General features: G+C 43.2%; 3 protein-coding genes across 6 annotated transcripts; 1 reads left to right on the top strand and 2 right to left on the bottom strand.

Annotated features, from left to right (window-relative positions):
- Positions 1–17: 17 nt before the first annotated feature.
- On the bottom strand, positions 18–13585 carry POLG2 (DNA polymerase gamma 2, accessory subunit). 2 transcript variants are annotated; one of them, XM_068913375.1, is made up of 9 exons: positions 13282–13585; positions 13020–13146; positions 12764–12869; positions 12149–12322; positions 10930–11070; positions 9789–9869; positions 9092–9192; positions 8056–8193; positions 18–369 (listed from the first exon to the last, which is right to left on the bottom strand). In XM_068913375.1, the coding sequence occupies exons 1-9, from the start codon at positions 13292–13294 to the stop codon at positions 147–149; spliced, it is 1104 nt and encodes a 367-aa protein (XP_068769476.1). In that variant the 5' UTR covers positions 13295–13585; the 3' UTR covers positions 18–146. The 2 variants fall into 2 exon arrangements, with proteins under 2 accessions (XP_068769476.1, XP_068769477.1); XM_068913376.1 differs by lacking the exon at positions 18–369 and adding an exon at positions 3639–4019 and having other exon boundaries at positions 13282–13582.
- MILR1 (mast cell immunoglobulin like receptor 1) lies at positions 1533–9785 on the top strand. Of its 2 annotated transcripts, XM_009678969.2 has the most exons (9): positions 1533–1674; positions 1758–1802; positions 2666–2953; positions 3280–3564; positions 4122–4235; positions 4680–4769; positions 5843–5905; positions 6204–6263; positions 8124–9785. In XM_009678969.2, exons 1-9 carry the CDS (start codon positions 1641–1643, stop codon positions 8168–8170), a joined length of 1026 nt encoding a protein of 341 aa, XP_009677264.2. In that variant the 5' UTR covers positions 1533–1640; the 3' UTR covers positions 8171–9785. The 2 variants fall into 2 exon arrangements, with proteins under 2 accessions (XP_009677264.2, XP_068769478.1); XM_068913377.1 differs by lacking the exon at positions 4122–4235 and having other exon boundaries at positions 8124–8261.
- A 2875-nt stretch (positions 13586–16460) lies between the features above and the next one.
- On the bottom strand, positions 16461–24389 carry DDX5 (DEAD-box helicase 5). 2 transcript variants are annotated; one of them, XM_068913771.1, is made up of 13 exons: positions 24124–24389; positions 22449–22614; positions 22212–22308; positions 21992–22125; positions 21795–21860; positions 21152–21293; positions 20915–21075; positions 20574–20746; positions 20245–20355; positions 19939–20000; positions 19788–19847; positions 18308–18532; positions 16461–17676 (listed from the first exon to the last, which is right to left on the bottom strand). In XM_068913771.1, the coding sequence occupies exons 1-13, from the start codon at positions 24153–24155 to the stop codon at positions 17294–17296; spliced, it is 1812 nt and encodes a 603-aa protein (XP_068769872.1). In that variant the 5' UTR covers positions 24156–24389; the 3' UTR covers positions 16461–17293. The 2 variants fall into 2 exon arrangements, with proteins under 2 accessions (XP_068769872.1, XP_068769873.1); XM_068913772.1 differs by having other exon boundaries at positions 24148–24277.
- Between the last annotated feature and the right edge of the window lie 2368 nt (positions 24390–26757).

Below are 26757 nucleotides of genomic sequence, written 5' to 3'. Positions count from 1 at the left end.
ACCGTTAACGGCCGCAACCGTTAGCGGCCGCCGCCCTCTCGCGGCTGCTCCAGGCCCGGCCGCCCCTGCTCCTCCTGACAGGGTCGGGGGACACACGGGGCTTCTCCCTGCGTTTTTCGGGCCACCGTTCTCCCTCCGTCACCCGGCTAAGAGCATCTTCGGGACTCTTTATCTCCTTCTTCCCACCGCACCGCCGTGGGCACAGCTATCAGGGGGTTTTGTGCCGGAGAACAGGTTGCCACCACAGGCAACTGCAAGGATGCTCCCACTTCTTCTCCTGCCAGCTGCAGTTTTAAACGTTGGCCTGCTAGCTGCAGGCAAATGTTCCAGTCTTGTGGTTGACTGTCAGCGTTTCCACATAGTAGCGATCTGTGAGGGGAGGGTAGAGGTTGTCTTAAAATAAAAATTAAAGAAGAAGGAAGTTGCACACAAAGTTCTATGAGAAAAATACCGGATGTTGCAAAAGACCCAGCGTTGGGAAGTGTTTTAGATTACACAGAAAAAAGAGGACGCCCTTGTAGGACCTTGTTAGCTGCAGAAAGTCGAGGATAAGGAAAGAGACAAGGATCACAATCATGTTTTTAAGGCTAGCTACTCATACACAGGGCCTAGAGTTCTTCAAAAGGCGTTGTCCATGTACGTGGACAACGTTACTCCTGGATATATATTAAAGCCCCTGAGCTTTCAGGCAACCAGTTGCACGTATCCTGAGACTCTGTCCTCTTTCCTGCTATGCTGTATTGGGCAAAGCATATTAGTAGCACTGCAAATTCTTCTCAACGCCAGAAGCCTAGTTGCACGCAAGCGCGCATGCATGCGTGCTAAAGATTACATCTACTTTGCCCAGAGACCCAGGACGACAAATTTAAGAATGTCTACTTGCCATCACTGTAATAATGCAGCTTTGTATTACTGACTAGATCATCAAATTAATCAACAAAGTCTGCTCTGCAAGAAGAAAATGGTGTTGAACGCGGGTTCATGATAAGATTCTACCTTCTAGTATAAGATCTCATTTTCTCACAGCTTAAAATTTGAAGTTTGACCAAAATATTTCCCTAGGTAGCCATCTAGGAATATTTCTTAACATCTTAAAACTTCTATGGATTAAGCACTAATGTTCTTTTTTTTGTCAATTTTTATAAAATGATATTGCTGCCAAAAAGAGCAGTACCACACGCTCCCAGAGGATCTCTTGCATTATCTCTATCAAATGCGTGACTGTGGGATATTAGCTCAGTGATCTCAGTTCTTTATAAGAACAATTCTAGACAAATTATTTATAAAGCTGTAGACTACATGGTAGCAGAGTTCTACAACACAGCTCTCAGACATGAAAAAGCTCCTGATTATATTAGCTACATCTTAAAACAACTATACGTAACATTCAGTTGTATCCCAAGCAGCTGCCCCTCACCCAAAGCTTTTTCTTCCACCCACTACTGTAACATGACTGCCATAGGCTAAATATAAATGGAATGCAACAGAAGTCTTTATTCAAACACCATCACTAACCATCAGCACTGTTTCCATATTTAGGACTTCCTCAACCACTCGGCTTTTGAGCCACTCCTCAAAGAGCTCGGTAGCGTAACTACACCATCTGCCCTGTTCAGTATCAGCTTTGTCTTGGCAGGAAAATGTTGTTTCTCACAGTTCTACTGTTTTCCTACAGTAAGCTAAGGACATGCTTCTTGCAAATAATTCTAAACAACAACCATTGTTTCTTGTCTGAAAGTTTTCTTCTCTTCTTTTAGCTCGAGTCTCTCAGCAGATTCAGGGATCGACTGCAGAAGGCAGAGGTAGGTTCTTTTTTCCAGTTTTGTGATATGTCATGGCATCAACTGCTCGCCAAAAGACGGGGAGGGATTCTAGAATATCTGAAGCTGTCAAGTAAAATTAAAACTTTTTCCCTTGTCTGTGCAATGAGACAGTTTGAAAGTTTCTATGCAAGGTTAACTTTCTCCTTGCTGATACACGATTGTGTGCACATTCAAAATTGCTTGAAGTTATTAAAATCTGCTTTATAACTCTAGAATTGTCATAATTTATCTTAATCACAGCTGGCTTATTACCATTTTCTATGAAAAGATGTTGCAGGTTTTTCTCACAGTTGTATTTGTGTGATCCCATAAAACCAAACTATTTTGATAAACAGTCAGGGCTGCTACTATTCAAAAGCTGGGGAGGATGAAGTTAGATCTGTTTACACGAGATTAATTCTGCTCATTTACACAGGGCTACAGATAAAATACTGTCTTTACTCGCAGGCTCGCATGTCACCTCTCAAATAGCATATAAAGGCTACTTTCTCCTACAATTAACACCTCATAACATTTGAATTTCTGTGTTATGCTTCTACTATTGTCATTGCTGTTCTGGTGCAAAAGTTTTTTGTTGGTTCATCGAAACACACCTGTTGGCTTTGTGTGGCTAGGCTCTCTTTTGTATGAAGATATGCATTTTTCATTGAATGGTTGAAGCTAACATGCTGATATGGAAAAATACAAAGTTGCGTTGCCTGCTACTGGAGGTGAAAAAACATTAGGACATCTGTTTCAACAGAAATAAGTACAGCATGGTCCTCAACATATTTTGGGAATAACCCAGGAGATAACTTGGATGATAGGTGCAATGAATTCACTCAGAAGTTTCTTCTTTCCAGAAATGATCTCCAACCCCATGCTCAGGCATGTTCAGGGCACTTTGGAAGTAGTGATGAACCAGAATGTGAGCCTCTCCTGTCACTCAGAGTCTGGACCTCCACCTGTCAGATACACGCTGTTTAAAGGAAATCAGGTGATAGCCACACTGAATAGGACAGGCTTGACGCCAGTTTTGTTTAACCTGACTATCAACTCTGCCAGTGATGTGGGTGAATACAAATGCAAAGCTGAGCATAGAACCCCAAATGATGGAAAATACAGCAAAAGTCTCAACTTCAGACTTATAGGTAGGTCTTGCTGTATACCCTTCCCAGCACGTTTTATTTTAGGGACACAGAGCCACCCACTATCTGATCCATTCCACCTGCAGCAGCAGGAGCCAGGGTTTTGCTTGCTGCAAGTGCTGTTTTGCACTACAGTGAGCGTCTGCCTTGATTACAGAGCTGAATTTAACTACTGCCAACTGGTATCGTTTCTTCAGGGGTCAGCAGTGCTACTCCGATCTGGCCCGCTGAGCCCTCCATCCCTTAGGCCCGTCTCATGCGCCTGTGTTGCTGTCTTCCTTTGGAGTTTGTTCTGTACTCAGTGATGTCTTTTTGGTTTCTTTTTACAGAGCCAGTTTCCAAACCAGTGTTAAGCTCACCCAGCCCTCAAGCAAAGAAAGGACAGAACGTGACGCTGTCTTGTTTCTCAGAAAATGGTTCTCTTCCTATCACATACATATTCTTCAGAGAAAAAAAGAGCATGTCTCGCCCCATGAAGATGCAGAAGAAGGAAGCAGCTATGTTTTTTCTGTTTATCAATTCATCTAGTGACTTTGGAACCTATAAATGCAGAGCTGAAAACAGCTTTCCCAATAACACAAAATACAGCAACTCTTTCAACTTTACATTAGCAGGTATGCACATGCCAAACATTTTATCACCCTCAACAAACAAGGACCACACAAAATTCAAAATCTAGTAACAATGCAAGTCTTTTAGCCATAATTTTTCTCCCCACAATGTCATGTTCAGGCTACAATGATTAGAATAATAACAACAACAAAAATTTTGGATTCTTTTAAAATTAAGGTAACAAGACAGAACTCCATGCAGCCTAGAAAGTAGTGGTAGTTGGAGTGACTGTGTAGGATAACCCATAAAGGATTCACTGTTAGAAGAGACCCTTGCTCTCCTGTTACTCAACCTGGGGGAGATCCTATCTTCATTTTTCTCTCTGGTTCCTATGAAAGGGAGGGCCCTTCAGTCTCCTTAGTCATATTAGATCACTGGCTGCAGCACACTCCCTTCTGCTGTGGCAGCGTGCAGTTTGCGCTCTCCTGAGTAGTTAGTTCTATTAACCACAGTTAATCTGAAAGGTGAAAGAAAGGCAAAGTCTTGATTTCAAGTTACAGAAAATACTTAGAATATGAAACAACATTTGTTTGCATAAGCACTTTTTTCTTTTTGACAGAAGAGAGGAGCAGTTCTCAACCATTGCTCATTTCTCTTGGGCTGATCCTGCTGTTGTTAACAATAGGATTTGCTCTGGCAATCCCATTTTTCATTATTCCTTCATGTAAAGCAAGTGAGTTATTGAATGTCTATTTCATTTTCCAGATGTGCTAACTTATGTCCTCAATACATTCTAATGTGTAAACATCATGTTACAAGCAGAATTAAGCTTTTGACGTTTTAGGATGTTGTCACTCTGCTCTTAACGTACATAGAACGTAGGCAACTTACAAGGCATTCACTTCTCAGCTATGTTTTAGATGGCAGGCCTGGGCTGTGGGAAGCAAATTAAATATATACATAAATGTTGTTGGCAAGAATTGGTCCTTACTGTCCATAATAAATAAAAGAAATTGTATTAAAATGGACCTTGGTTAAGGAGCAGTATTAATCATGAAAATAACATTATTTAAGATCTTCAAATATCAAAAAAATATCACGGAGCTATTTATTTCCAAGAGAAATGGATACGTGTATGTATATATGCATATGTGTTTGTTTCTTTTACCATGTGCAGAAAAAAATAAGTCTGTTAGGTCCTCAACTGGCCTTATTTCAACAACGAATGCAGAAGACACAGAAAGCTATGTCATATACACAGAGATCGGTAAGTTCACGTTACTCTCCTTGTAGCCACAACACTTACTTGCAAGAGCTTGGTTGAAGAATGCCATTATACTGCTTGTAGCTAGTATTGAACAATTCCTTCAGATATGCAAAAGAAAGGGGAAAGGGACACCTACTACCAGTTAGTGAGCTAACAGAACACCTTCTGACTAGGACCAGCAGAGGCAGCATTTGAAGTTCCCCAGGATTCATATGTACAGTCTACCACCACCTGTCAGCCATACAGCCAAAACTGCAGTGTTGATTATACTGGGTAAAGGGTACTGGAGTCCCACACAAGAATCTACTATAAATGGAAAAGAAATAAAATGAAGAATTGAATTTGGAAACTCATGGTGAGGCTAGGAACAGCCAGTGCAGGGGAAAGAAAATTAAAAACCAGAGAGTAAACCAGAAGTACAGTGCCCATTTACTAAGAGTCGAAAATGGAATACATATGTGAGAGCAAAAGAAAACTTGTGCAGCTCCTGCATTTTGTTCTGCATTGTTCAGTACATATTAGTTCTTTGTGTTTCCTAACTTGGACAAGACTCAAAGTCACTTCAAACAATGAAGTAAAACTAGACAACAGTCAAAAAGGCAATTGAATTAAGACATTGTACTACTCCAATTGTAGAAAGCATGCAATAACGAAGACACTGCGTGAAAGTTACAATGCTAATTATCTTGCAGTTCTTTTCAAATCCATGACTTTCACCATTCTCAAGGGGGGGGGGGGGGAATGAAGCAAAGATATTATGTTTCCTGTTTCTAAATACTAAAAGGGAATTATTCTCCCCTAAAAAGTCTCCTTTCCTGCTCACGTGGTAAACAAGCAGAATTCTAGCAGCTCTGCTCAGTTTTCTTAGCACTCTCTGCAGCAAGATACCAATTAGCACTCTACCCACTTTGCCTGCAAAGAGAGTGAAAATAGCTCTGATAAGGCCCATAGGTGCTACAAGAAGCATATGTAGATTTTATATCCTACACTGAATCTCACTGCTTTGTACCAAGATAAAAGTGATCTGGCCATAACTTTTTATACTTAACTCTTGTTCATCATCTTTAATCCAGAGTACGTTAAACCCGAAGAAGAGTACGCCAACTTTACCGTTTTTAGAAAGGAAAATGAAGAAGGTAAAACACCCTGAAATTATAGTAGTGAATAATCTTGGGTGCACAAAGATATTTTGGGGGGATTTTGCTGGTATTTTTTTAGATAGTAGCAGTTATGTAGTGAAACTGCTTACTTTCTACAGAGAAATTAAAGTAACTTTAAGACTTAAGAAGAAAAAAGTCTATCACTAACCTATGCTTCAAAAATTCAATAGCTTAATTTTGTAGGCCGTGTTATTAGTGACCAAGCTGCGAATGGCATATTAAGCTATTGTAGTGTACCCTTATTAAAGGACAGTTATGTTATTCTGGCTTTTAGCAGAGAAGAGGACCTGTGGTACAGTCTATTCAAAGGTCATCATAAGAGATGGAGTACAAGGTAGGATCTCACTTGTGATTTACTTAATTACATATTTTAAAGAATCTTTCACTCCTTAGATGTTCTGAGCACCACTGAGCCTGCACAGAAAGAGCAATGATGTGCAGATGTTGCTTTCCTGGTCTATTTTGTAGACAAACAATAAGCTAGTTTTCTCCACTAGTGAAACCCCCAAAACAATTCCTGCGGACTTCAACTTGAAACAAAGTGCAGAACAGGTAAAAATTGGAACTCGGAGACCCAAATACTAATCCCACTAGTCCCATTGTTGCCCAAGTAGCACAATTTAAAAAATATATATCCACAGAATCACTGCCAGGTAAGATCTTGTTGGACACAGTATGCAGTCCGGCACTATGTGCATGTAATGACCAAACAGAAAGCAAAAACTATGAGCTGATAAATGTTATCCAAACAGAAAGCTTTCACTCAGATCTGTGTTCCTGTGCATGTCAAACAGATAATGAAAACTGGTTTAATCAACTACTACAAAAAATAATCCCAACTTTGCTGTCCTCTAAGCACACTCTACAGGATCCATATTTGGCCTCTGTACCTGTTGTTGCCTAGCAGCAAGGATGGCAACTTCACAGTTCAGCATTACTTCAGCTGTGATGGAGAGGGATGGGAGGGTTAAATTAACTTTGGGGCAGTTAACTACAACATAAATTCTGCATCCTGCTGTAGGCTGTTTCTAAGATGTCTCTGAAACTCATTGCCTGGGTTGACTTAATGTTGTTCCACAGTCAGTTTAGGTAGAACTCCGAGGCTTCAGTAAGTCACCCAGATATACTTTATTAACCTTGCGCCACATATCATAGACTCACAGAATAGCTGAGGTTGAAGGGGACTTCTGGCGACTGTCTAGTCCAATCCTGACCGTTTTGTACTTGAGGTATAATTATACTAGGCAGTAATTCATATTTAGTGTATAGCAGTTGCAAATAACCCATTTATTGAATGAACATTAGCACCATGTTAACAGAAGAGGTTTTAGGGCAAGTTCTTGTCTTTTGGTGATATTAATAACTCATCAGTGGCCGTATGCATTACTGCATACACCTTAAAGCACCTGTTCAATATCCTGGCTTAACAAGCTGCATACACATAGTAAATCTACAGAAGATCAAAAACCACTCAACTTCATTTATATCCAAACTCTCATTACCTGATTTTGACTACAATACTCAGGTATAGTATAAACACGATTGCACATTAGTCTTGTTTTCACTCTATGGCACAGATTTTCTGTCAACTGAAATTTTCTGTCAACAAAAATGCTTGACAAAAACAATTTACAACTGATTTCTTCCAATTCCTCCATTGCCCTTAAGACAGTTCTGATTTTTTTTTTTTTTTTTAAATCAAGTGCAAGGTGTAGTAGCTTACAGGCTACTTTTCTAAATTTAAGATTTGAAAGTCTGTTGTATAAAATACCATTTCTATTCCAGCAGAGACTATAATTTGGCAACATGTATTAGCAATACATAGATGAAAGATGACTTTTTAAGTTAGAATTGGATGTTTGCAATAAGATAATGAAACTGCAGATAGGAGGAAGAATACAGCTAGCCCTGCTAATGATGGACAGGTTTGTTACTTCCCTCTTTTCAGGGTAATCGAGAATCCTAGATAGTCCAGATTTGACAGAAAAGAGATGCTTTAGTGGAACTATTTTCAGAGAAATCACTGAATCAGCAACACCTTAGAAGTCAGCTCAGGCACAGAGATTTAAGAAATTCCTTTTATTTGACTAAATTAAGTTTATATGTTTTTCGCTGATGCTACATACTTAGCTAAAAAGTCCTTCAGCCTAGAAATGTGCATCATTTCCTTCATGGTGGTGTCTCTGCTTCTCAGCTGGACCACTCCGTTCTCCAGAGTGGCATCAGTTATCAAGACAGTGAAGAGAACGCTCATCTCATCATACCTGAAAAGAAATCAGCACACCTGTTACTGCTTTTGGTGTAGGAAAAATTCAGATAAGTTATGTACAAATGACTATAAGCTGTAAATATTTTTGTTACACTGCACTAAGTCAAGTGTGAAGATAACATTTTCTTGTTGCCATTCCTTTCTTTCCTGATCACGTTTCTTTAAATTATTGGGTCACTTCAGAACATAAAGAGAATTTTATCTAATGACCTATTACATGTTTATTTTTGTAGAAGCAGAACATATCTTTTCTCTATTATTTAATAACCAGACTTACTTTGAAAACTATTGTACATGAACAATTATTCATATATGTTTTCTGTAGAGGGAAAAAAATATCGATATGCTCAAGATCCACTGACATACTCAAAATTCACTCCTGATCAGCCTGAAACTTGTGTATGGATCACTTACTGGAACATTACTTATCTGCACAAATAATTCCATCGAGTATACCACTGGTAATCATTCCAGCCTTGAAAAACTTAAGATCAAGGCCAGATACAGTGTGCCATTTGAAACAGTACTCAAGAAAGAAACACAGAAGCCAGTCTAGATGCAAAAGCGGAAAACAAGTCAGTTCTGCAAGTGTATGACTCATCTTAAGACGTTTATTTTCATAGGAAAATCTCTAATAGGCATTTCACAGTTCAAGAGCAACAACAATGGAAAAATAAGAAAGATGCACAGTTCATTTAATTCTTAAGTGAACCATCTGGCATTGCTCTTCATAACAAAATAATCAAGTCTAAGTTTATGGTTCCGAATACATGCAGTCAATCATTTGGCTACTGTACTCGATGACTTCTTATTGAGAACTGGCCTATTTTCACTAGTTCACAAATCATCTTTCACTTTCATAGTTTAGTTTACAAAACGCTGTTTTTCCTTACTTTGTATAAAGCTGTTCCAGAGATATCTGCATGGTTTCAAGATATCCTGGCCATACAGAAATTCTGTTTTCCGATAGTTCATTGAATAATCCTTGACAAACCTGTGTTTATTTAAAAACAAAAGTAAAAGACAGTCTTTGAGGGTTTGAAATCCTAGACAAAAGAAGCCGTTGAAAACCGTAGTATGTGTGATAACAACATTCCTAGCTGGTATTTGCTGGCTAAAACAAGCGCAAGGTGGAAAGCAACTTGGTATGTTTTTAAAATAAAAATGGAGATCTAGCAGCCAAGATAAGTTTTCTCTCTCCTGTGCATATTTCTTAAACTGATTCAACAAACAAACAAAAAACAAAGAAACCTTCTGAAGAGGTAACCCACATTACGATAATTATGTAAGATTAAGAAGCTGATAGGGATTTTGTTTATTTTCCTTCATTTTGCATAAAATGAGTATCAACTGTATTAATAATAATAAAAGGAGTGTACTAAAGCCAGGCAGGTTATCTGCTTCCCGCTTTCCATAGTGTACTCCTTGAGCCACAACTCATAAGCTACACCGTGGAAGTACTACTGAACCTATGCCAGCATGACTCTCCAAGAACCACGAAGTAGCAGCATGATTTTCCCCAGTGGAGAATTATTACAGAAGACAACATGGAAAGTCAATACTCATAATTAAAATGTTCTTACAACATACCTGTCTCAGCTCTGTGGTTGGACCTTTTCCTACATCCAAGGCCACTTTAATAGGTGCTAAACAAGGGTGAAGCTTAAGTACCTAACGTTACAAAAAGCGACAGATTACTAGATATTCACACTAATTACGTTTAAACAGAACTACAGAACATTAAAAAGCCATTTGAAAAAATTTCTTTTTTTTTTTTAACTGAAGAAGCAGCTTTGATCGAAAACATTCTAAATATGCATAATTTTTCCTCATAGAAGAAAATTATAACCTGAAAGAGAGCAAACCATACTTGATGTAACCAGCACACATGCCAGCTACGTTACCATGGCAGAAATTATTCTGTGTCAGCTGAGTCCCATAAAGAAAATGAAGCTTTGCCAGCAGAGCTGCATCATCTTTAACGATAAAATAAGCCAGAGAGATCCAAGAGACAGCCCACTAGACACTTCACATCCAGTCTACTGGATCCAGTCTCTTAAAGGAGACAGAATACTTATTTGAGTAACAAGTAGCATTTGAAAGCTAGCACTCAGGAACTCCAGAAAAACAGAGTAGAAGGATAGAGGCAGGGTTAGTAATGGTCCTTGGGAAAAATAACCCACTACCATCTCTGACCCACTTTTTCTACTGTTCTCTAGCAACCTGCAAACTCTTCTGGAAGAAGCCTCCCCTAACATCCTTTCTGCCACACAGCAACTATGTTGTTCCTCATAACTCCTTCATCACTTACAGCAGCCCACTAAGCATCAGAGAGAAGCTAAGACAGGAAAGGTGAGCGCAGAATGAGAGAAAAAATTGCTCATGTGGGTAGGAAGGACTGCAGAGACAGTACCACAGGCCCAGCCTGTTGCTACTAGTAAAAAGTGTTCTGGCTGCACCTGTTGGGGAAGGGAACAGAGACTGGAGATGTGAAAGAAGAGGGCGATCTCTGTTTAAATTTACCACAGCAGCTGACCAACAAGGTTGCACCTATCATCCTGTTCTAAACTAACAACAGCACTTCACTGTTGGCTAGTTTGGTCTATCCTGGGTTTTTTACAGACGTATCTGTGCTGACCTGGGGTGTGACTTTTTCTGTTCAAGTTTTGTACTCAGACCTAGACCCTTCTTCCACCGTCTGTTCTTCCTTACGCTTTCTACAGAAAGTTACCTTCCTCTGTGAATTTTTCTTTTTCATTAATGGATTCTCAACTAGCTGTAGAGAATCAAAGAGATACGCTAATGCTCCTCGGTCCAGGTTTCCACTCACAGACAAAACATGAGGAATAACATTCTTCCTTCCGTCTCGGCCCTGAAGGAGAAGAAAGGGAAACCTCAAAAAAGGAGACCTCAAACACTGCTTCAAAGTGACTTTTGTTTACTTCAAATGTGTAATGAGGCATTACCTTAAGCACCCTTATCACATTTTAAATACAGTCAGACATAGATTTTAAAAGTTACCAAAAACTTTAGAGTGTAATAATAACTAGTTAAGACTGTAACACAGGGGAAAGTAAAACATGCAAGGAAAATGCCATGTTTTCCTATCTCTACTCGCCGATTATAGATTTAAATCTATTTGCAATACACTGGCAACTGCGTTTTCTTTTGGAGGTGTGTGGATTACTTCCAAATGACCACAAAAATCTGCCTCAATGCTTTGAGAAATCATTACCTTGCCTAACAAGAGCTACATTTGCCTACTGCTGTATAGAAGCAAGAAAGCTGCCAAAACAGAAATTAAAAAGACAAGACTGGCATGAGAGGAAGGTTGCAGTTTCCTGACAAGGTACCAAATTACTCATTTTATCTATTCAACCTGACATTTAAAATGTTGCCATTCCCTAAAAACATTCCCCTGTCCAATATATTCAGTAGGAAGGTTTCCCTCGGCTCCATTCCCCCTTTTTGTCTTATCAAAAATGATAACTCTTATAAAACCACGTGCACCACTTATGATTCATTAAGCCACATACAGAGTACTTCTAAACAGGGACAAACTATAAAAGGAAACAACATTTACAGATTCTTTTTGATGTGAACTTAGCAATGAAACACACAGACTTACAGTTTGTCTCGACAACAGCTCACCAATAAAGACAATGCAACTGGCAACAGCTGCCCTGTCAATATACCTCATTTCTAATTTCAAAGAATTAACTCTGTGCAAAAATTATCTAGCTTCTATGCCTATTCTGTCTGCAATGATAAGATCAGCTAAAGATCAGCTAGAGATCTGACTGCAGAGTACCAATTATGTTGCTTTTACAACAACAGAATAAAAAGATGGTCACACATCAAGCAGCTGGATCAGCAAAAAAAGCATTTCTCTCACGCATCACTGCTATCAAGGAACGTTTTTAATATCATGGAACTAAGTTAAAGCTTACAAGTAATTTTGATTTATTCCCTGGATACATTTGTAACAGCTCAGTATCGCCGAGATTTGTCAATGTTTCTATTGCTTCCTTCCCCCAAGGAAAGCCATAGTATAAGTTAAATCCTCTTCTTCCTTCTTCATCCTGAAAGTCACTGCTGCTGAAGTTAGACGGGCCTATTGCAAACTGAAAATTAAAGATATAAGAGGTGATCCATTGCTGTATGCTGTATTAACCACAAATGATAAATCTGTAAGGCAAGCTAAAGTCCATGATATGCTTTGGCTTAAAGTGCCAAGTGCTTTTTATAAATCACAATCCAAAACACTTTGTTGTTTTATAGCACCTTGATCTCAAATCACTTACAAAAGCAAAGCAAAACAAAACAAAACATGACTTGCTGACAGACACGTGAACTACCTAACAGGTTTGTAATAATCTTAAGCAGTTTTTCTGTTTCTTGCAAGAAACGCATGTATTTCAGCGATGAACAACTGGCAGTATAGCTCCATAAAACCTATCCTGGCATCTGTTCCCCCCCTTTACAACATAAAGTGTGTGTGTGGGGGGGGGGGGGGGGGGGGGGACTTTATCTTAAAAACAGTAAAAAAAAGCACAAGCAAATACCTTTCTCCACCATTGGAGTCTCTGACGTAACCAGTAATCAAGCCATTGTCCGGCAGTTCTGGCAGAGCTAAACCATACAAGGGAAGACGTGGTCCTTTCGCCTATTCTTTAAACAATAGCAAGGTCAGCAAATTAACTCCTTCAAAAATAACAGGAAAAAAGCAAGAGATAGTATTCAAAAATAATCCAAAAGCAGAACAAGTGCAAAGAGCTAGTTTAGGTACGAAAAGGGATTAATCACTCTTCATTACTGTACCTGCTGAGGTTTTCATTGTATTGCTCACTTTCTGGAATAGAGTGAAAACATACTCCAATTTGAGCAAGGCCACAAGGCAGTCTCTTGTTTACCAACTCTAAACAGTTAACGTACTGTGCTAAAGCACCTGTCAAAAAAACAAATAATTAGTTTTAGTAGCCACAGGAAGAACCTTAAATTTTAATTATACTGAAAACATATACTGAATTATCCACAAGAAGCAGTCAGGGCAATAATGAAGTTTTAAGAGCCCAGCGCTTACACAGGCCATTCATACACGCGGTCTAATTAGTTTTAATATTGCGCAGACAGCACAGGTCAGCCGCCTGTACAGCACGATCGCTCCGGGTGCTTTGGCACCTGTGATTTTAACGGGCCCATCTCCTAATTACGCAAAGAGCAAGATGCGTGTTTGGGCACTCGTGCCGCTCAGCTCCTCGAAAAGGGCCCCAGTTCTCGGCAAGCGGAGGAAACTTTCCCAGCGCACTGACGCAGCCAGAAGCTTGAACGCAACCGCTTCGCTCCCGGCCAGAGAAACGCGAGCGGGCGGCCCAGAGCCGCCGCCCCCCTCCCCCGGGTCCAGGGACCTACCGGGAAGCAGGGACTCGCGGAGCACCCCCGCGGCCGCCAGCACTTCTTCCGCGGAGGGGCCGCCCGCTTCCCGGCCGCGGCCCCCGCCCTGCAGGGCTTCGCGCAGCGTCTCGGAGGGCACCAGCCGAAGAGCCTCTCCCGCCGGCGGGGCGCCCGGGCCGGGGGGGGCGTGCAGCGGCGCCTCCACCGCCAACACCTGCTCGCGGAAGGCGGCCACCGCCTCCCACCACTGGGCCGCCAGGTTGCCGCGCAGCGCCACGCCCAGGGGCCCGAAGCCCGGCGGGCAGCCGCGGAGGTGGGCGCGCCACGGCCGCCGCTCCGCGCCGCCCCGCAGGAAGTGCCGCCGCCGGCACACCTCCAGCAGCGCCTCCCCGTTCGCCGCCGCCTCATCGTCGTCGTCGCCGCCGCCGCCGCCGCCGCCCGCCGCGTAAGGCCGCGCCGGGGGCCCTGCCGGCACCGCCGCCCGCCGCCTCAGCGCGGGGCGCCCCAGGCGAGCCCGGCCCCACAGCCGCCCCCCCTGGCTGCAGCCCAGCGCCATCTTCCTCCCCTCCCTCACGGCGAAGGGGAGGGGAAGGGCGGGGCGGGCACCGCGCGTGCGCCGCGCGCAGGAGCCGGGCGGCACGGGGCGCGCATGCGCGGCCGCCGCTGGGCTCCCGCCTCGGGGATGTTTTGCGCTCGGCCGCCCCCGGCGGCGACAGGAACAGGCGGCTCCGGCCGGCGCCGTCGCGCCGGCCCCGTCTCCAAGAGCCGCCGACGGAGCAGCGATACCTTGATGACGAACTCCGCTGTTTTACAGCAGCGGGTTCTGCTGCCCACGGGGCCGGGCAAGCGCGTTTGCTTGCTAGCGCTGCTCAAGTTTCCAGCCGGCCGTCTGGCTCAGCGGTGGAAATTTCCATACATCGGGGCTCTGTAGCCGTGCCAGAAGGCAGGGCTTGAAAGAGGAGAAAACATTTCGTGTGCTGTTTTGTCATGAAAAATTCAGGCGTGTTAAGGCCCAGTGATCTCGGCGTTGGCTCCTCTCCGCCCCCTCAGGAGCGGCAGACGGAGTTAAAAAGACAACTTGCGAGTAGGCCACTGGGTCAGCTGCTTGTTACTTGTCGCTGGCAGCCACAAGTTGCAACTTTTAAGCAAAATGAATCCGGTTCAAAGGCGGCTGTCCTGACCCAGCCTCGAGATCGCTGCCCTGCAGTTGCATTCACCGCGCAGACCTGCCCTTACCTCAGGTCGAGCGCTGGCTCTCGCCCAGAAGCGGGGCGCTGCGGTTTAGCGTAGCTCGCCGTACTTCCATCGTTTTGAGCCTGCATTACGCTGAGCGACACCTTTCCCCTCAGGAAACGCTCCCCCTACCAGTTTTTCATTGAGAAACACCACAGGGCAACATACAGCACATGGCCAATAAATTCAATATATCATTCTGGTCCCCCCCCCCCCCCCCGAGGCATGCCTTAAAGGACAGTTATTTGCAGGGGAAGAGGGAGGGGGAACAAATACTGGTCCAGGAACCTACATCAATATCCAGAAGCGAAATAGTCAAAATTACTTCAGCTTCTGGAGGCAGCTGACTAGGTTGTGGCAGGTGCAGAGTTCCACATAATTACACAAACATAAGGAAGCAGGAATCTGTAGTCTTGGCAAAACTCTACTAAAATACATCATTGACGAAGTGCACACCTTCCCCATCTTCCCTAAGTTTTCAACGCACCTTTTTGACCTGTGTGACTTGCACAAGCTCACGTGCTTAAATTTGCTTAGTGCTATTCCCCATCTAATGGGAGAGGCTATTTAAAGGCTCTCTCCCTCACTTCTTTTTCAATACCTCAGTCTGTCAGCTTTACTTTATAAACTAGAAAGTGTTTTTTATAAATATATATATATAAAAAACATGTTCTTAGTAAAAGTAAAATTTTAAACAGAAAGTTTTTACATGTGCTTTTAGTTTCAGGCAATTGATCTGGAAACTTAGCAAATACCTCAACTTTCAGTGATGAGCAATTATCAATTTGCTTGACTTCACACTGACAGTACTAGGGAAGGGACAGACAAGGAAAGAAGAATTTTAAAGGCAATTAAGATTCTTTCTACACTGCCAACTAATTTTGGACTTAACAGCATACAGAATTCCAGCTAGGGCTTTTCACTACAACAAGGAATTGTCATAAGAAAAAAAAATCAGTGATAAAACTCAGACAAGGTGGTAATGCATCTCATTATTAAAAAAAAAAAAGGCTGTGAAAAGCATCACAAGCCACATCACTTGGGAAAGCAATCACCCAGAACAAAACACAAGCCAGAAAAAGCCTGAGGGTGTAAGATGTACACCAACACATTCTAGAACTGAAGCTCTACCAACTCCAAACTATTACGTAATTACTGACTTGGGTTCAAAGAGAAAACTGAACAGAGTTGTGCCCCGGTTCTTGCAGGGGCATTCACGGCTGGAGCCATTTAGCTTTAAGTTAAAAACATTTAACTAAAGCTTATCACGCTGTTACTGATAAACAAGAAACAAGTGGGAGGAGGGAACCAAAGGTCAGTATTAACCAGAATTTTAGGCTACTGTACTTGCAAATATTAAGTGCTTTAACTAACCCCAGGATCAAGTGCTTGTTGGCTTCCAGCTATGCTTCTAGACAAGGAAATGCTTTAGGAAGATTGTTTTTGCTCAGTATGCATGTTGCTCTGAGACTACAGAGTATTTATTTGCATGTACTGCTAGTCTGCAGAAAAAAAAATATGTTGGGAGAAACAGCTGCTTTTCTTTCCAAAGCAGAACACCAAAGTTCCTGGTCACTGAACAATAGCCCACTTCCCTCCCACCACTTCCAAAAAGAAATCACTGCTCAATACCAGTTTAAGTGTAATTTTAAGTTTTAATACTAAAATCTTCCCATATCTCTGAAGCTCATAGTAAGCCTGCATGCTAACTCACAAGGCCTGAAAGCTGTAGGTACATTACACTCAAGCCTAGTCTGCACGTTTGCTCATGTGAAGGCGACACTTACGGTGCTGCAGAAAAATAAAAAGCTTCCTACATTTGTCCCAGAAGCTTCGTAGCAACACCACTTCAGCAGAGTTTTGGTTAGCAAGGTTTTAGCTATACCATTACTCCAATGGATGTTTTCCAAAAACTGGCCCTACTCTAGTTAGGCAGGGAAGAGTACTGTTTCCAATAGTAGTTCAGAAGCCAGTTTTAATGCTCTTCCCCCTCAAAGTAGAGCCTGCCATGCTAAGCAATCTAGCCCAATCAAGGCAAGGCTGTTTTTTGTATATGCTCTTAACTGTTTAATCAGACACAGCTGAGAAACCTTTCTAGAATTTAATATAAAAAGCATTTGACATTCCATTAATGTAAAGTTGTGCACATGTGGAGAAAACTGCAATTTGAAAGAAAATTCGGTCTTGAAATATCTTTATTGGAAGGCCATGCACTGCCTTCATTACTGTATTTCAAATCACTGTACATTTACTTTGAAAACACTGTCTGCATTTTCTAGTACAAAAAACTAAAAATTGTTTCAGGAATGTAGAGAAATATTCAACTTAAATAGCGAAAAAAGTGCACCATAATTACTGCTGCACTGCAGTCATTTCTGCATTTCCCATTTCTTAAATAACTATCCTGTCTTGATAACACACAATATAAAGAGCAATTATGAAAAACTGAGACACTTAAATACACTAAGTTATTGAGAATAACTTGCTGGCATTGGGTAACCTATCATAGGAGCAGCACCAGTGGCAGGATATGCATACTGCTGTTGGTTCATGCCATTGTGCATATTTGCAATGTTACTTCCATATTGCTGATCATAACCATTCTGGTAAGCTCCTGCAGGGTTACCAGCCCTGAAGCCAGCTTGCATGCCTGCAGCTGCAAAACCATTTCCAAAAGGAGTTCCGTTACTGTAGCTTTGGGCACTGAAGGCCCCATTTTGAGCTTTTGCTCCGAAGTCTCTCTTTCCTAGTGCACCATAATTTCTCTCAAAGTTCTCCCTCTCTCTAAAACTACTAAATCCACCCCTTTTGCCCGCAGAATATCTGTCACGTCGATCACCTCGGGAACGACCTATTAAAAAGAACAAAACACAAGACCACAGTTATATATAAAGGTTGCATTTTAGGTTAGTCTAGTGAATGAGTTTAAGCGTATAGCTCTCTGACTATCAACGAGGCCCAAAGAGAGCTCTTTCCCAGCAAGACAAGCCTACTGTGAAAGCTTTCCAGGCATGACGCAGACTCTGAGAACCGTCAGGATAGAGCAAGGTATCTATTTAACCCCGGAGGAGGGGACACAGCCATACTTTTGGGACAAGTGCTCTCTCCTGTAACGTAAGTGGTAGCACGAAGACAAAAAGTCACTCTCTGATATTGCCAATAGGACGCTTCGCTCCATGCATTTTTTCAGCAACAGGAAACAAAACCACTGACCCAAGCCCTGTCAAGTGCGTTATCTCAAAGTAACTCAAGTCAGAAGCATATTTTGGGCCAGCATTAGTCATAGCGTACTAAAAGGTGCTCCACAGAACACGCATGGAGCGTGTTTTGTTTTTTTGGTCAATAAATACCTGTTCAGGTCAGCATAACAGGCACCTAACCTACCTTCGATATCCATTTTAAGGAGAGGTTGAAGGCGTAATTTGAGTTTCCAGTGTGTTTTGAGAGGAAAGCCATGCATTGTGGTTAACAGCAGTACTTACCTGAACCTCTGTCTTCAATCAACTGAAGCAATTTGGGGTTGATGGCTTGATTAGCCTCCCGAAGCACAGAGATGAGGTCGTTTACTTGCTTAATATTGTTAGGAGTAAAGAATGTGTATGCTGTGCCTGTTTTGGTACTGCGGGCAGTTCGTCCAATTCGGTGGATATAGTCCTCTGAGGAGTTAGGGTAGTCATAATTGATGACAAATTTCACATCTTCCACATCTGTAAAGTGTTGCAGTGTGGCAAAAAGCAATGTACAAAGTTTTGCACACCACAACAGCCAAATCAGAGATAAACGTTAGACAATAGTACTTTAAAATGAGATAATGGCTGCAAAGAACATAGTTAGAATCATCCATTTCTGCATGAGTATTGCGGAAGAGAAAGTTATGCACACTCCATCTGTTCCCGTCTTGCACCCACCCTGTGATCCAAAACCTTACCATAAAGGAGTATGCATTTGCTTGTCAATCCCAACTCAAGAGTCCCCTTTACAAATCATCAAGTGACATCTGAATGCTTCTTGCAGTAGGGCCACTAAAGCTCACAGCAGCCTCTTCATGTGCTCATTTGAGGACCTTAGAGTAAAAACATACAAGGTCCTTCACATACACACTCATCAGAAGCTCAAAAAAAAAAGGGCCACACTGTTCGTCTTGCCAAGACCTTTGAACTGCAGCTGCAAGAAAAACATACCTGTCCCCCAAAAGTCACCAAGTTGTTTTTATGCACTGTGTCTCGTCTAGGCAAGCGCTTCCAAGAAGCCAGGGTTCACTTGAGAATGTGTCTCTCTCTGGCAGGTCTCGACATGACGACTATGTAAAGGTGGAGGAACTTCGACTTTCAAAGGCATTTAGAAAAGCCATTGCTTTCCTGCGCCACTTGCTAAAGTGAGAGGTGGACTTTTTCTCAGATTTCATGTGCCAGTACTCACCAATTTGTACAAGGCTTAGTACATTTTAAAGCTGCTCTCTCCATTTCATGGTTGAGAAAAAAAATTTCATTGAACATTGAAGTTTGTAATTATTTTCTTCGACATTTCAGCAAACTCACTGAAATTCAAAGACCCACAGATCACAGCAAACAGTATGCACAAAACTAACAGTACTGCACCATGGCAAATCATGCAAAGCATGGAGAGAAGAGAAATACCAGGGCAAAGTGAACTGTGAATGAGACTGCTTATTTCATGAGAGAACAGTTTATGGGGTAGTAGTTTAAAGGATGATCTTTGCCTTTTGAAGATTACTGGCACACAATGCTCTCAGCTTTCACCTCTCTATTTGACTGGAAGCAGCCAGCCGATCATTTCCACTAGTCCTCCATCCCCCTCGAGTCCTCCGATTGTCATGCCTAGGCCTTGCCACAAAGACTGCACCTTTATGTGAAGAAAACTTAGAAAAATGCAGAGGTTAAAGAAAGCAATAGACTTTCTTTAAATAAACTTTGGGCAACTGGCATTACGAGTTGTACTAACCTAGACCTCTGGATGCAACATCTGTAGCAATCAGGATTGGTGCTTTTCCATGTTTGAATTCTGTAACAGAATCAGCTCATCAGTTTCTTCATCTATCAACCAACATGGAAAACATGCTTAAAGGAAAAAAAAAAATCACTAAAATACCCACCATTTAGAACCCAGTCCCGCTCCTGCTGACTTTTATCACCATGGATACCCATTGCTGGCCACCTGAAAAATACATAAACTGATTGACTGAACTGGAAACATTAGTTTAGTTTCATTGGTCAGCAACGGTAAGTTTACAAGCTAGTTTCACACAGCTTCTAGAAATAGCTTCAGCGTTTTAACTGACACCTGGTGTGGCCGTACAACTTTTGACAACACGGTTGAGTTGCTGCTCATGAAGGTTCAAGAGCTTTTCCACAATCTACTGCAGTAGCTGACTGAAGTTCAAACTGCTGTTTAGACTTACCCATCTCTCCTCATTTTCCTGGTAAGATCATCGCATCGTCTTTTGGTTTCCACAAAAACAATTGTTTTATTTTCCTTCTCACTCATTATTTCTTCCATCAAGCGGATAAGCCTTTTTGAAAAGGTGACAGTTAGAGCTCAGATCAACTCGCTGTACTGTGCAAGCTTATTTCACTTCCACTCTGCCTTTGACAGTGAGTTTTTTATTTAGCGGTATCAGACCAGTGCCAAAACTTCAAAATATCAGTTCACTTCATAAATACATAAGCCAGAACTGACCACTTTAAAAAACATACTGCTAGGAACATTTTGTCACCACTGACCACTTACTTGTCATCTTTCTCTACATCATGACACACATCCACAATCTGAAGAATGTTGTGGTTCGCACTCAATTCTAATGCTCCAATGTTGATGTGTACATATTCTTTCAAGAAGTCTTCAGCCAGCTGTCTCACTTCCTTTGGCCATGTTGCACTCCACATCAGAGTCTGCCTGTCAGGCTAGCGAAGGAGATTGGATTAGTACAAGATTCCACCAAAGTTAGGCCAAATGCCCAGTTAAAGTCTACCCGGGCAAGGGCAGATAAGTTAACTGTACCAATCTCGTTTTAAAGAACAGTCGCATACGTTTTTGTAATGCTGATAAACATATACACCACTTATACTCACTCTGATCTGATCTACAATTTTTCTGATCTGTGGTTCAAATCCCATGTCAAGCATTCGGTCAGCTTCATCAAGTACAAGGTAAGTACACCTCCTGAGATTGGTCTTTCCAGCTTCTAAGAAGTCTATAAGTCTCCCAGGTGTTGCAATGCAGATTTCCACACCTAAAAACAAACAGTAAGTCAGCTGAAGTAGTCTCCACATTGCCCTATACAGAGATGCATCAAGACTTATCCATACCTCTTTCTAAATCACGAATTTGTGGTCCCTTTGGAGCACCTCCATAAATACACGTAGACTTCAAACGGCACGCTCTACTATATTCAGCAGCTACCTGCTGCACTTGTTGAGCCAGTTCACGAGTTGGTGCCAGCACAAGACACTAGAAATAGGATGCCCAACTTTTAGTTCAGCAGTTATTTAAAGGAAAAAAGTTTCCATTTAAAACGTTTGCGTAAGACTGGAAAGATCATTGTATACAACTATGCTATCACCAGAACACAAGTAAAATGGATTTATCTGAACAGACAGAACAAGAAAGCTAAGGAAACCAGTATCTCAACTACCACCAGACACTCGCCCATGCTGTGTGGTTAGGTCACGTATTTGGAAGCCACCAGTTTCCAGGGGATGTTTATTTCCAAAACAGGACATCTAGTCCTGTTCTGGAGGATTTTGAAGTAAAATAAATAAATCTGAGCTTATGGAACAATCTTGGGAGACTACTACTACTGAAACATAAAATCACTGATCTGTGACGAGAAATACAATGTTGCTATGGTATATGAAAGCACTTTGTACTCACATAAGCGTGGACAAAACGGACTGTAACAAATCCGCATTCTTTTAAAATTAAGAACCCCTTTCATTTAGGAATACTCACTATAGGTCCATCTCCTCGCTCTAGGAATGGTTGATGATTTATATGCACAATGGCAGGCAACAAGTACTGTTTGAAAAGGGAGGGGAAAAAAAAGTCTCATTACAGTCTCTTCCCAGAGGTGTTCAGACTGCATTAAGCCAGGCAAAACTGTCACTGCTGAATTTCAGCAGTATTCCAAGTTACAAACAAGAACTTACAGACAGTGTTTTCCCTGATCCAGTCTGCGCTACTCCAACCATATCCAGTCCACTCAAGGCAACGGGCCATCCTTGTGCTTGAATAGCAGTTGGTTCAGTGAAGTTCTGCCTCTGAATCACTTCCATAACATTTGCTTGAAGAGAAAATTAGAACTTATTAACTTAAGTTTTTCCAGGCTTGATTAAGATGAAGTCTATGAGTACCCTATTGTGCACTTACCAGGAAAGTTAGCTTCATAGAAGTTTATAATTGGTTTTGGACAGTTATGGCCCCTAACTGTGACTTCTTTGCTTGATCTGTACTGTTCAACCTCTTGCTGCAAGACAAAAACCCCATAGTTAGAAATAAGCTTTGATACCAAAGTTATCCTATAAGTTACCTCATCCTTGTCCCATGACCCTCAGCATGTTTGTACTTTATTTATTTACTTTCACACAAGTTGGATAGGGTACATACCACAGTACGTCTAACTACATCAGGATGTTCTTGATAGAAGTTCTTTTCAAATTTGGGCAGCTCATCTAAATTCCATTTCTTTTTCGTAAGCTTCTCCCCAGGGTTTCCAAATTTCTTTCCAGACAGAGGTCCACCTCTACTTCCTCCAAAACGGGGGGCTCCAAACCTAGAGAAGAATACACCATAATACAAAACCTGAGAGTAACTCTCTTTCATATACAACTTGATCATTATCCTTACAACCAAACATGCAACTTGACAATTCAGTTTCATAAGTCTCACATACATCATAATAAAACTCCAAAAACATACCAAGCTGCAGATGCCATGATCTGCCTAGTTATAACTCATGCTCAGAAACTAAGGTAACACATTACCTTGCAGTTTCCACAAAATGAAACCGAGACTTATTAACAACCTACAAAACAGCAAGAACATTAAAACACCTGCACAACCCCCACGATCAAAATAGTTTCCCACACGAGCGACACTCCCCTTGTGTGTCAGCCTGCAGAAAGCAAGCAGAGGCAGTTACAAAAGCTCGGCACAACTTCCCCGTAAACGGTTGTTTTGGTATCCCAAAGGGCTGGCTCCTCTCAGTAACGACGTTCTCACGAGGCCACGCGTTTTACGCGTTATCCCCTTTCGTTCAGAAGGGGTTCGTCTCAGAAGCCTACCCTGACGGATCTAAGCGAAGCGAACCCGCGCCCCGAGGACCACCACCCCGGACCCGAGCGGGGCGCTCCCTCCCCCGCCCCGACTGCACCCCACTCCTGGCTGGGCAGGCGCTGGGAGCGATCCTCCCCAACACAACACAGCGCTCCCAGAGGGGACCCGGCTGAGTGGCCGCTGCTTCCTGCCAGCGCTGTTTCCTTTGTCTCTCATTTCTGTCTACGCCACATTTTCCAGCCGCTGCCATTTTAGAGTCTGAGCTGGGCGGGGGGAGGAGGAGGAGGAACAAAGGCAGCAGCAGCAGCCGGCATTTTGATTTCCCCTCAGTCACCGCATGGCGGGGCCGGCCATTAACATCCGCTTACACAACACAAAGCGGGAGCCGGCCGGCTTCTGCCAGCAACAGCCAGAGCCGGCGAAGGGGGGAAGGGAGAGAAGGGACCCGCCCTACCGAGAGCTCCCCCAAGGCTTCTCCGGCATCGACGAAGCGCCCGGCCAACCCACTGACCCACAAACCTCCAGCCAGCCCGCCACTGCTCAGTCCGCCCCCGCGGCCGAGGCGGGGGGTTGGCAGGGGGGTGTGGAAGGACAGGAATCGAGCTCTGCAAGGGCCATCCGTACTCAGGGGGGTGTCCCGAGAGAGGGCTCGATCCCCCTTCCCCCGCCCGCACCCCTAACAAGCGGCCAGGGGCTGCGCGGAGGCGGACGGACTCAGCCCCCGCCCTGGATTACGCGGCCGCCCACACGCGGTGGCTGCCCTTGGCGGCGCCGAAAGGGCCTAAAGGCGTTTCCCCCCTCCCCCCCCCCCCGGCTCTCGTCACGAAACTCCGGAGTTCTGAAGACGGCAAGAGCTGAGAAGAAGGGCTCCAGGGCCCAACCCCCACGCCTCGCCGCCATTTTAGACGGCTTAAAAAAAAAAAAAAGCAGCAGTCAAAACCCCCATAGGCGGTTTAAGAGTCCGGACGCTGGCGGCGGCTGGCGCCAGCCGGGCCCCCGGACTCACCCTCTATCCCTGTCGCTGGAATACCCGGGCATGGCGATGGAAGCGATGGTGGCGAGACGGTTCCGGTCACTAAAGAGGGTGACGAAAGGTACGGCGAGATCCGACGCCGATGGTGGGGGCCACTGAATGTAGAGCGCCCCGCTGCCCGGATGCCGGTTATATAAGGGGTGCCGCGGAGGCTGCTGGGAGCCGGTTGGTGACGCAGGCGCAGAACCCGCCCCTTGTTTTATGTAAGCGGCCCGAGCTGGCCGGAGCCTCCGGCCCCTCCCCTTGTGGGCGTGGCCGCGGCTCGGCCGACTGACCGGCTTCTGCGCGCGCGGGCGGAAGTCCCCCTCCCCTTGTGGGCGTGGCCTCTGTGTCGTCACTGCCCGGCAGCGGCGGCGGCAGCGGGAGTGTCTGCCCCTCCCAGTGCCCACGCAGAGAAGGGCGCGAGCCGCCGCGCTTGCGCAGTAGCGGGGGGCCGCGGCCTAGCGGCGCCCGCCCGACCCGCGGCAGGGGCCCGGAGCTGCTTTGGCCCGACAGGAAGCGCGATCCCCTCCTCCCCCCCCCCCAGATGTTTTACCTATGGACAGCTAGTACATCTGACACCGTAAGACATCAGTAAGTGGCTAAGTAGTGACCTTCCTCTGCACATGCACAGGACTGGACCGAGCCATAAAGGAGTTTTTATCTCTGGGGACTAAAAGCAGTATTTCAGCCACAGGCATTCCCAGGATTTCAAATAGACTGAAGGGGTTGGATGCACGGGTCCTCTCGAAGTTAACCCGCTGGCCACAAATAATTAGAACAGCAGATAGATAAAATACTGCTTAAGCAGTAATTTTAGATTGTTATCCATTGCCTGGGCACTTTCATTAATATTAAAATCCATGTGATTGGAAACAGGTGCTATTTTTATCTTTTCAAATTCCACACCAGGTCTAGTAAAGCAAATTAAAGGTCACGAGGAGTGCACCAGTGCACCAAAGGACACTGCTGTTTGGAAAGCACAGGTGTAATAAATGTCAAACACCTGAAGTTACTAGGGTTGCTTATCTACCCTGCTTTGTTAGCTTGAGGAATAACTTGAATGTCTTGCTACCTGTGGCTTTAAGCACATACAAGATGAGGCTTGACACATAAACATAAGCACTGTATTGCCAGACCATCTCTTTCAGGCAGCGGCCAATAGCAAACAAAAACAACGTAAGGAAAAAACGCTGTAACAACACCCTGCCTTTATAGGCTACTCCCACCTTCTAGCAATTTGTGGTTTAAGACTTTTCGGAAACAAAAATAACGTAACTGTTTTTGACAGTTATGTTTCACATTTTTCCTCTCTTTATGCTCTTATCTTCTAAAGCATTCTGTAACAATCAGTTTCACAATTTAATTATACACTACCTGAGAAGTACTTCCCTTTGTTTTCAACATATTGACTGGTAAGAACAAGGGAGGACTAGCAAAGTGAATTGTCAGAAATGGTAAATAATAATTTCCTATCCACCTTATCTATACCCTTTCGGGACATTAATCTCAGTTACTCCTTTTCCAAGTCAGAGGTGCAATCTAATTATTTCTCCTTTAAAAGCAATTCTGCACTTTGGATAATCCTTGCCACTTTATTGACAAGAAACCCACATAGAATTCAAAATCTGGGCCCCCATATAGATTTACATAATGAAAGCATGATGGTGTTTTTGTTTTGTCTTGTATTATTTCCTAATGATTGTTTTTCATTTTTTGATTGCTGCTAAGATTGGAGCAAGGTTTTAAAGGAACAGTAGTAGATGATTCCATGACTGACCCTCAAAAGCAACACCTAAGCTAGGCCTATCTTTTTTTTTTTAGGTATAGCTACAGCTGTTTCTTCCTCATACATGTTACTTTTTACGTAAATCCACACAATTTCACCTAAAGAAACATAGCCCTCAGAACCTCTCATAGTCTCCATGCCAGCTGCACACATTTAGACTGCAAGTAACTTCAGTTTCCTCTTTGGGGGGAAAAAAACTTCCTCATTTTTCTTTCATCCTTTTACGTTAAACATGTTGTTTATTTTCCTCTGTTCCCGTCTTTCTTTGAGCCAATACATGCAACGTAAAAGAGGCTTGCAGAGCTGTGTATGTATGAAACTGAAATCCATGTTTCAGTATTAATAGTATTGACATCCGTTTTTATATACCCAAAAGCTCTTTTGTTTTTATCAGATTAACTGGTATAAACGTGCGTTAAGATTATGTATCTACCAATTATCTGTCCTTGGACCGTTAAAGCCATCATTACCCCTGGTGTTTACTTGCCTACCCTTGTTCTTACAGTCATCACTGAGATCTCAGCTGCTTCTACGTACTCCAGGAGTTTAAGGCACCATTATTTCTAGTTTTGCAAGACCTGGGGCAACATGGAAACTCCAGAATCCCTAAGCAGCGCTGTACACATGTGCTTTGTAAGGAAGAAAATACATTTTCACCATCAAAGGCCTCTAGAATCTTGTAAACTAGCAGCTAATTGTACAGTACATTTCACAGGACGAAACCTTCTAAGTCATAATTCTAATAAAGGTTCTGGCACTCCTAACATCCAGGAAAGTCATCAAATTACCTGCCATCTCCCAAGCAGACCTACACCACCTGCTAATTTAAACCAAACTCC

This window comes from Struthio camelus, chromosome 19 (assembly GCF_040807025.1).
Source record: "Struthio camelus isolate bStrCam1 chromosome 19, bStrCam1.hap1, whole genome shotgun sequence".
Classification (NCBI taxonomy): domain Eukaryota; kingdom Metazoa; phylum Chordata; class Aves; order Struthioniformes; family Struthionidae; genus Struthio; species Struthio camelus.
The sequence above is the reverse complement of the archived record's forward strand: the minus strand, read 5'-3'. Positions and strand labels throughout refer to the sequence as shown.

Coding starts and splice junctions, on each gene's coding strand:
- DDX5 (XM_068913771.1), bottom strand. CDS start 24,155: ATGCCCGGGTATTCCAGCGACAGGGATAGAGG. Junction 21,861..21,991: donor GATCAGGGAAAACACTGTCT/GTAAGTTCTTGT, acceptor CTTTTCAAACAG/TACTTGTTGCCTGCCATTGT. Junction 19,848..19,938: donor GCGGGACTGGGTTCTAAATG/GTGGGTATTTTA, acceptor ATTCTGTTACAG/AATTCAAACATGGAAAAGCA.
- MILR1 (XM_009678969.2), top strand. CDS start 1,641: ATGTTGTTTCTCACAGTTCTACTGTTTTCCTACA. Junction 4,236..4,679: donor TATTCCTTCATGTAAAGCAA/GTGAGTTATTGA, acceptor TACCATGTGCAG/AAAAAAATAAGTCTGTTAGG. Junction 6,264..8,123: donor CATAAGAGATGGAGTACAAG/GTAGGATCTCAC, acceptor TCTGCTTCTCAG/CTGGACCACTCCGTTCTCCA.
- POLG2 (XM_068913375.1), bottom strand. Junction 9,193..9,788: donor CAACCACAGAGCTGAGACAG/GTATGTTGTAAG, acceptor AAATAAACACAG/GTTTGTCAAGGATTATTCAA. Junction 8,194..9,091: donor CTGGAACAGCTTTATACAAA/GTAAGGAAAAAC, acceptor ATTTCTTTTCAG/GTATGATGAGATGAGCGTTC.